The sequence below is a fragment of the Lepidochelys olivacea genome (genome assembly GCF_965140295.1).
Source record: "Lepidochelys olivacea isolate rLepOli2 genome assembly, chromosome: 1".
Lineage (NCBI taxonomy): Eukaryota > Metazoa > Chordata > Testudines > Cheloniidae > Lepidochelys > Lepidochelys olivacea.
The window spans coordinates 57898982-57908773 of record NC_140411.1 but is presented as its reverse complement, the minus strand read 5'-3'; the positions used below and the strand labels follow the sequence as shown (position 1 = coordinate 57908773).

Genomic DNA, 9792 nt, shown 5'->3' with positions numbered 1-9792 from the left:
AGGCATTGCATTTTTAAAGCACTCCTCAGGATGGTAGGGGTCTGAGAAATCCCCTGAAATCCTGAAGATAAGGCTAAGGTAACCATATTTTCAGAATAAAAACCGGACACTTTTGTGGCTATATCTTTTAGGTTGGTGGAAACACTCATGCAAGATGCAAAAGTACATTCTTAACCATGTGTGCTGGTGCCCCCTACAGCCAGCTTCTGACTCAAGTTGCTCATATTTCTTGGAGCAGAGGAAATTCTTGCAGTAATTTAGTGTTGAGAATAAATTTATCATGAAGTATTGAACAAGTGTTAACATTCACTTTGAGCAAAATAACAGCCTTGACAGAGTTTACACTCATTCAACTTTTCTCTCCAAACGCTATGCATTACAAAGAACGCTTTCCATTAGACTGTTGCTGGTAAACAGAACAAATTCTACCTTTGATACAAACACATTTTAAAAAATGAGCATGTTCATTGATGAAATGAAAAACAAGGACATTTCAAGTGCCCCAAAAGAAGGTCCTGGGATCCTAGGACATTATACAAAAAATCAGGATTGCTTTGGTAAAACTGGATATATGGTTTCTTTAGATATTCTTGAGCACGGCTTACGTTTTTCCAGGATCAAGGCCCAAGTTATTATCGTTGCCAATATTTACAGAGAATATTTTCCAAATGAAAAACTTTCGCTGTAGACAGGTTTCAACACAGTAACCAATTCTGTTTGAGATATAGATGCTCTGGCAGAGATAACAAACACAGCCAGCTCCAGTGGATTTTATAATCACGGCAAACACAAACAGCGGGATTTATAAACTCTGCTGGTGAATTCTGCAAATCCGGTAGCGTGGGTAGTTTGTAAGGTCCTAAAGAGAATAACTGTGGAACCATATCAGGCCATCAGTTTATAAGCAGAACTTTCCAGTGATTTCTGCTTTGCAGCACATGCCGTAATACGGCCCGTGGCTTTTCCTATGTCCCTGTCCCTCCTTAGGTTAAAAAAAAATCAAGGAAAATTAAAATGAACGTAGGTTAACATAATTTTAAGGGTATAAATATATATAGCCAAACATCAGGGAATTGTTTTCTGTAACATGAACTTAGCCATTTGGCATGTCCAGGCCTTGTCTTGACCTGCTGCTGTTTGGTTGTTTGGGTTTCTAGGATGGCAAACACCGTGCGCTGCGCTGCTATTTAATGCCCGCCTTAACAGATGCGAGTAACAGTGGTCTGGACCGGCTCTTTGGGGCGGGAATGGTCTTTGGGTTGTGGGTGGGCAGCACAGTGCGGCCCCGCCGTAGGCCTGGCGCCCCTGCAATAGCGGGCACCGGCAGCCTGCGAGACGAATTTAACGCCACCCCCCTGTCACGCCCCTGGGGCTGGCGGGTAGGAGGGGAAGGCCGGGTGTGTGGGGAGCGGAGCGGAGCGGGGGGAGGGGTTAGGGGACGTCAGTCCGTCCCTCAGCTCAAGGCGGGGCCCGGCACCGAGCGGAGGGCTCAGGGGAGGGGGCCCGGCCTCGCCGCGCCAAGCTCGGGCCGAGCAGAGGGAGCCAGCGCGAGGCGCTGCAGTGTGTCAGGCCCCGCCTCCCCCGGGCTCGTACCATTTGGCGGCGCTGGTAGGGGGGGTGCGTGGCAAACCCCAGCCAGGGGTTCCCTGGCTGCCGCGCGAGCGACTGGACTCCCCTGTGATCCCCGCGCGCAGACCGCGCGGCCCCCGCCTTCCCCCGGGCTCTCGGGCCCGCGCCGGGCCCGGGGCAGCCCTGGCGGGAGGGCGCGGCGCCCGCGGCTCCCCCGCCCCGCGCGCCCGCCCGGGCCCCGCCGTTATTCGGACGCGGAGGCCGAGACGGGCAGCGCCAAGAGCGCGGGGGACCCGGACCATGCTGGGTAGCGGGCGGCGGCGCCCGGCGGACTCGCGCCCCGACCAGTGGGTGCTGGTTGCACCAGGTAACCCCCCCCTCCCCCGGGCCCCGCGGAGCAGCTCGGAGCCCCGGCGCCCCGTCTCCCCACCAGCGCCCCCGGGGGAGATTGGGCCTCCCTCAGCGCCCCAGGGGCCCCCCCCGCCACTGGGGCCCCTGGGGAGACTTGAGCCCCCTGCCCCCACGAGCTGCCCCCTGGGGAGACTGGAGCCCCGTGCCCCATCTCGGCAAGGAGGGGCACGATCTCAGTGCAGTGAGATTTGACCCCCCCCTGATCCACACCAGCTTCCCTTGTTGTGCCCCATCGAGTCTCCGGGAGCAGCACCCAGCGGGGTTGAGGGGCTGCTCTTTGTAGAAGGTTAAATTCTTTGCAGCTGTATTACAGTCAAGGCAGGGGGCAGGAGGCGTATTTAAGGCAGGATTTGATGGTCTATATCTGCTGCCCCTTCCCTCTCACGAGTGAGCTAGATGCATCTCACAGGCTACTGATGCTGCAGAAAGAGAGAGATCTTCCCTTATCAAATACTTAGATTTCCTTGGCTGATTTGCACCCTAGTCATGACCTCTCTGTATATCCAGCCAACCCCTATCGTGCTAAGAAGCAGGATCATCTACCGGACCTTCCTGTGTGTAACCTTAAGCAAAGTCTTACAGAGTTCACCATTCTGCTTCTCAGTCCATACTCAATATTTTCCTACATCACTGGGATGTCATAAGGCCTAACTCGTTAGAATTAGTAAATTGCTGTGAGATCCTTGGAGAGAAGGTGCTGTGCAAGTGCAAAATATCATTTCTAGAGTACTCTCACAGGTGCTTGATCTCACCTGTTTTTGATGATCTCTCGTGAAGGAGCCTTACTTACTTCACAGTTTATTCTGTCTTCTGTTTTCTAAAGGGAATGGCGTAGAGACATAAACATCAGATTCGAAACACTTAGACCCCTCTGAATCACAAAGTTCTAAACCTGGTGGGGTCTACTCAACCCTTCATCCTTATAGGATAAAACAGAATTCCCTGTATCTGATGGAAGAATGTTTCAGATGAGGGCCTTAAAAACTGAAATCATCTCTGGCCTGTATTTCCCTCCACTCCACAACTGTCATTCACTATGATTTGTAAATGTAAAATTGCATTACTGCTAATTTTTTGCAGTGTCTGGATTTAAAATGTCATCTGATTCTTAGGTTTCAGAGTAGCAGCCGTGTTAGTCTGTATCCGTAAAAAGAAAAGGAGTACTTCTGGCACCTTGGAGACTAACACATTTATTAGAGCATAGGCTTTTGTGAGCTACCGTATGGTAACACCCATTGTTTCATGTTCTCTGTGTATATAAAATTTCCCCACTATATTTTCCACTGTATGCATCCGATGAAGTGAGCTGTAGCTCACGAAAGCTTATGCTCTAATAAATGTGTTAGTTTCTAAGGTGCCACAAGTACATCTGATTCTTACCTTCAGTTATCTCCAAACAAAAGATTGGTTAATTTTTAAATGAAGGTGGCTGAGTGAGAGAGAATGTGCACAAACTGTAGGAAACGGAGAAAAGATGCATTTCTCAACCCTATTTTCTTCTGGATTTGCTGATTCCTGCCTGTCTGTTCCACACTTGGATCTGAGATACAAAGTGTACAAGATGCTGCTGCTGATAGTAATAACAACTAGGGCTATCAATTAATCACAGTTAACTCATGCGATTAACTCAAAAAAATGAATCACGGTTCAAAAAATGAATTGCGATTAATCACACTAATAACAATAGAATACCAATTGAAATTTACTAAATATTTTTGGATGTTTTTCTACATTTTCAGTATTGATTTCAGTTACAACACAGAATACAAAGTGCACAGTGCTCACTTTATATTATTATTTTTGATTACCAATATATGTGCTGTAAAAATGATAAACGAAAGAAATAGTGTATTTCAATTCACATCATACAAGTACTGAAGTGTAATGTCTTTATCATGAAAGTGTAATTTACAAATGCAGATTTTTTTTTTTTTTTGGTTACATAACTGCACTCAAAAACAAAAGTGTAAAACTTCAGAGCCAAGTCCACTTGATCCTACTTCTTATTCTGCCAATAGCTAAGACAAACAAGTTTGTTTATATTGACGGGAGATACTGCTGCCTGCTCCTTATTTACAACGTCACCTGAAAGTGAGAACAAGCGTTCGCATGGCACTTTTGTAGCTGGTGTTGCAAGGTATTTACATGCTAATATGCTAAACATTCGTATACCCCTTCCATGCTTCAGCCGCCATTCCAGAGGACATGCTGATGATGCTCATTAAAAAAAATAATGGGTCAATTAAATTTGTGACTGTACTCCTTGCGGGGAGAATTATATGTCTCCTACTCTGTTTTGTCTGCATTCTGCATATGTTTCATGTTATAGCAGTCTTGGATGATGATGACCCAGCACATGTTTGTTTTAAGAACACTTTCACAGCAGATTTGACAAAATACAAAGAAGGTACCGATGTGAGATTTCTAAAACTAGCTACAGCACTCAACCTAAGGTTTAAGAATCTGAAGTGCTGTCTAAAATCTGAGAGGGATGAGATGTGGAGCATGCTTTTAGAAGTCTTAAAAGTGCAACACTCTGATGCAGAAACTACAGAACCCAAACCACCAAAAAGAGAATCAACCTTCTGCTGGTGGCATCTGACACAGATGATGAAAATGAACATGTGTTGGTCTGCACTGCTTTGGATCGTTATCAAGCAGAACCCATCATCAGCATGGAACCATGTCCTCTGGAATGGTGGTTGAAGCATAAAGGGACATATGAACTTTTAACGCATCTTATACATAAATATCTTGCAATGCCAGCTACAACAGTGCCATGCAAATGCCTGTTCTCACTTTCAGGTGACGTTGTAAATAAGAAGCAGGCAGCACTATCTCCTGCAAATTGTAACCAACTTTGTCTGCGTGATTGGCTGACCAAGAAGTAGGACTGAGTGGACTTGTTGGCTTTAAAGTTTATATTGTTTCATTTTTAAATGTAGTTGTTTGGTTTTTTTCTACATAATTCTACATTTGTAAGTTCAACTTTCATGGTAAAGAGATTGCACTACGGTACTTGTATGAGGTGAATTGAAAAATACAATTATTTTGTTTTTTACAGTGCAAATATTTGTAATATAAAAGTGAGCACTGTACACTTTGTATTGTTGTAATTGAAATTAATATATTTGAAAATGTAGTAAACATCCAAAAATATTTTAAATAAATGGTATTCTATTGTTGTTTAACAGCACAATGAATCGTGATTAACTTTTTTAATCGCTTGACAGCCCTAATAATAACTGCTAGCTCTTATATCATGCATTTCATCTGCAGATCTCAAAGCAGTTTACAATAGAGGTCAGTATCATTCTCCTCATTTTACAGATGGGAAAACTGAGGTACCAGGTGAGGTGAAGTGAGGTCACCTACCAGCCTAGTGACAAAACCAGGAATAGAACCCAGATTTCCTGAATTCCAGTATAGGATGAGGCATCCGATGAAGTGGGTATTCACCCACGAAAGCTTATGCTCCAATACGTCTGTTAGTCTATAAGGTGCCACAGGACTCTTCGCCACTTCTTACTTTGACATCTATGCAAACTTCAGTTTAAAGTTAAGTACTGTATTCAAACAGCTGACTTTGCCAACAAATGCCTCTTTCCTATTAATTTTAACACACTTAACTTTATGCATGTGAGCAGTCAGTTCTGTGCAAAATGTTAATCTCTCACATCAGCATTTTCAGAAGTGGAGCCAGAGCTTGTAAATTCCAGGAACTCAGGTTTCCTTACAGAGGCTATGTGTACAGTAGGGGAGCTTTACTGGTATAGTATAGGTATAATATACCAGCAGAGTGCTCCTGGTGTGGGAACAGCTGCACTGGCAAAGCTGCCAACTTTGCCAGCAAAGTTTATAAAGTTCATCAAATGTATAGGAAAGTTTATTAAATTCAGTAGAACCTGAAAGCACATATGGAGTTTCAAAAGTCCACAGCAAACAGCTCCAAGGTTTTGCTGCTGACATAATCAGAAATAGTCCTATGGTTGAGGTCTAATTGAAGACCACTGAATATAATAAATGTAATGTTTTTTGATTAAGTGTTTTTGAGAAATTACAAGAAGTTGAATACCATTTTTTGAAGTCCCATATTTCAGAAGTGTTTTGTCATAATTTCCGTAAATTCTCTTGTGGCTATACTTGCAAAACTTGACTTTGCTTTCCAAATTTCCAATAGAATAGTCTGTTTTTTGAGGAAGTTAAGTGGGCAAAATGGGGCTTATAACAAAAGTTTGTTACAATTTTAGGGCCTGATCATGATAACTCTTACTTATACGAGTAGTCCTTACTCATGATAATAGTTCCATGGTCTTCAGTGGGACTACTTATGTGGGTAAGGGGGTTACTCAGATGAATAATTATTTACAGGATCTGGTCCTTAATTGTGGAGTCTCTATCTTGTCTCTCTAGTTCTTGCAACTCCTTTGTGGGGTAGGTTAGTAACAAGTTTCTGATCTTATGCAGGGAAACATTGAATTATGGAGAGAAAAGATTTGTTTTAATGTTACAACAAGAAGCACAAAAGAGCTAATTGGATGTACCTACTTTCCAAGAAGAAAAAGTAACAAAGGGTCCAATCCTAGAAACACTAAGGCACACCTGTAGCTGCTCACATGAGTAATCTTAGCATTAGAATATCTCACATGGGTGTTGATATCATGTACCACCCTATATATTCAGTAGCATTATTTTCACCTGGACATGAATAGTTCATCTTGCTTTGATTATGCCTTATTTTAACATTAATGGAGAGGATGGGCTAATTCTGCAAAGAAGCAGATGTCTTGGAATCAGTCCAGATAGAGAAGGGAAACTGAAATTAGGGGACTTGTCAGCAAGTATTCAGAAGTGAAACTGAAACTCTACCTAAATCATGTGTATCTTGATATCTGTCAAGCCCCAAGCAGCATGACAGCAGCTTGCTATATTGAAAACGGTGTGAAATAGAGTGCTACAAAGTTAGGGCCTGACCCTGCAAACCCTTAACCACATGCACAACTTTTCTCATGTGAATAGTCCCATTGTACTGAGAATTATTATTGTATTAATGTCACAGAGACCATTGAACAGCCCTAGCATGATTTTTAGTTGCTCATGGCAGATTGGATTGAAAACAGTTAGCTAGAAATAAAAAGCTCTGTTATTCCATTATCCATCTCCTGAGTCATCATTCAGACTGATAGTAAATCTTAATATGAAACTTTTGCACTTCAGTTAATGGTGACATGCTTTTCCCCAGCTGATCACTGTGATGCAGCATTGGAAATGGCAAGATATTGTGAGTACTTGCAACAGAAATCAGTGGAATGCCAAATAGTTAAATTGGAAGGTTGAGTGGTGCAATTTCTAAGTCTTCAGTTGAAGTAATCACATGAGCAAAGAAAAAGCCTGTTTTCATCGTTTAATAATGAAAGGAACCGTTATTTTGTGGTTTACTTTTTCGTCTGCAGGATACTTGGCATGTTTCCTGAGCAAATGTTGTTTACCAAATTATCAGATTGAGACTGTGCTATCAACCCATAGGGCATCAGCAAGCATAACGGAATATGTGGGGCTTTCATATTAGCCTAAGGAATAAGAGAAGAAGAGTGACCAACTTGAAAACTCTGGATCATATTGGAAAAGTAGTCATATTAAAATAAGTTCTAGGACACATAGTATGTAAAATATAATTTATATTAACAACTTAGACAGATTATATTTATTTTTTTACATGTCATTACTCCTGGGGGCATTTAAAAATTTAAAAATTCTGTGCACAATATTTTAAAATTCTGCACAATTCTGCAAATTTTATTTGTCAAAATAACACTACAAGTTAATCACGCCAATTCCAATTATTTTGGTAATTTATTTCAAAATACCTGTCAGCAAATATATCTGTAACAATTCAGACATGCACAAAAATTCCCCCGGGAGTAGAGAGTTAAAGAAACCCCTATGACAACCCAGTTCCTGTTTCTCTGTCCCCTTTGCCCCCCCCCGGATCCCAGCCAGGGGGCCAGACACCCACAACCCCTCGCCCCCAAGCCTACCTGTGGGGCCCCCCCCACGGCCAATACATCCAAACCCCCTCCTCCCCAGAGTCCAGCATCAAGGCCCCCCCAACCCAGATAGCCCGGTCCGCTCCCAGAGCCCAGCTGCAGGGGCCCCCCATGCCCAAACACACTTCCTCCCTCAGAGCCCAGGGATCCAGACGGAGAAACAGCCTGATGCTTGGTCCCAGGCTTGCACAGAGTTTCCTGCATACTGCCCTCTCTTTCCCTCAGGGAATGCTGGGAACTGCAGCTTCCAGGAACCTTCTAGCTCTCTCTCCCTCCCCCCAAGCAGTGTCTTCTATGTGCAAGCTGGTCTCTGCCGAGTCCATTGGTTCCTAGTGGCAGCTAGCAGCAGTAGAGCCCATTTCTGTGGGGGAAAGGAAATTCTGTGTGCAAAACATTAATTTCTGCAAAATTCTGCATTACGCAGTGGTACAGAATTCCCCCAGGAGCAGCATGTTAAGATCCTGCCTTTTAAAACACTTGGTTTTGTTCATTTCTGTTTAACCTAAAATAAAAGCTGTTTAGCCCAATTTGTTCATCTGCCAAAGAGCAAAACACAGTAGTAGAGTTATAAAACAGGATCCAGGAATTGCTTAGAATTTGAAATTCAGAGAGACATTTGGACTTTTATATTTATCTGTCTCTTCAACAACATTCCCTGAACAAGTAGGTTTAAAAAAAATCCAATAAGAACTTTGTACATATTACATAAAAACACTGCAGAATATATATTAATATTAAAGTCATCTTAAAAAGTTAGTGGATTAAGTGTCCAGGCCAAATTCAGTGGTGAGTTTAGAGAGCGGCTTTGTTGGCATAATTTACCTGTGCTTCCCCCAATGTGTACATTATATCAGCTTAGATTCCCTTACACTTAAGACATTTTACCAACAGGTAATTTGCACCCATTCTAATATGTCATCTCTGAATATGGTCCACTAAGTATAAGGAAGACTACTTTGATGTAACTCATAAGCTGAGGGGCCAGAAGAGAGGAGTATAGCAAGTAAAATAACCGAAAAGAGATGAGACCCTCCCCTCCTTCTGTTCCTATCTTCTGGCTCCTGAGTGAGCAAGTTACATCAATTTAGGCATTGTCTACACTCAGGAATAATGCTGATTCAGCAGTTGGTGTACCTGCACCAATGCTGACACTTAAGCATAGACAAGAGGAAGCTGGGGTTTGCATCAGTTAAGCTAGTCAGGATTTAACCTTGCTTACGCTAATCAGAGTTTACCCATACTTCAGTGGGTGCAAACTCTGGCATGCCCTTATCTACACCTAGGGTTCAGCATGGTTACAGCTACACCGATTGCTGAATTAGTGCTATTTCTCTGTAGGCAAGTCTTAGACTTGCTCCTTGTTAGTTGCTTTAAAAAAGGTGAATTATGCCTGAACGGGGTGAAGCCAGAGGAGGGTTATAGTGGTCCTCATAGGCAAAATCAGTCATTCCATTTGGGAATAGGGGCAAAAGACTAACCAAACCATCTGGTAGTTTTTTCTCTGAAGTTTCACTCAAGATAACTCATGTTTGTCCGTGACTGCACCTTACAATTCACAGGTGATACATAAGGTGGTGTGAGTTTGAGGAGTGCAACTTGTACCACCTTAAACATCATTTCTGAATTTAGACCTTTGCTGGAGAGTACCAATCAATGTTTCAGCGATTGCCAGACTGATAACCATTAGCGCATTGACAGTAAGCATTGGAGAAGTCCTCGCTCAATTTTTGAAGATAGTATTACAGATTTGTTATGAAGAAAGCCA

The 9792-nt window shown here is 42.9% G+C and overlaps 1 protein-coding gene across 4 annotated transcripts in view; it reads left to right on the top strand.

The window, feature by feature from the left end:
• Positions 1 to 1514: 1514 nt before the first annotated feature.
• Positions 1515 to 9792, top strand: part of RNASEH2B (ribonuclease H2 subunit B) — a 51491-nt gene continuing 43213 nt past the window's right edge. The window contains exon 1 of one of the 4 annotated variants that reach the window (XM_084615064.1): positions 1515 to 1617. Coding sequence is in view for 2 of the 4 variants with exons in the window: in XM_084615063.1 (XP_084471189.1) it covers positions 1870 to 1936 (67 nt within the window). In the remaining 2 variants the exon portion in view is untranslated. The other 3 variants (XM_084615062.1, XM_084615063.1, XM_084615061.1) reach the window with 3 other exon arrangements.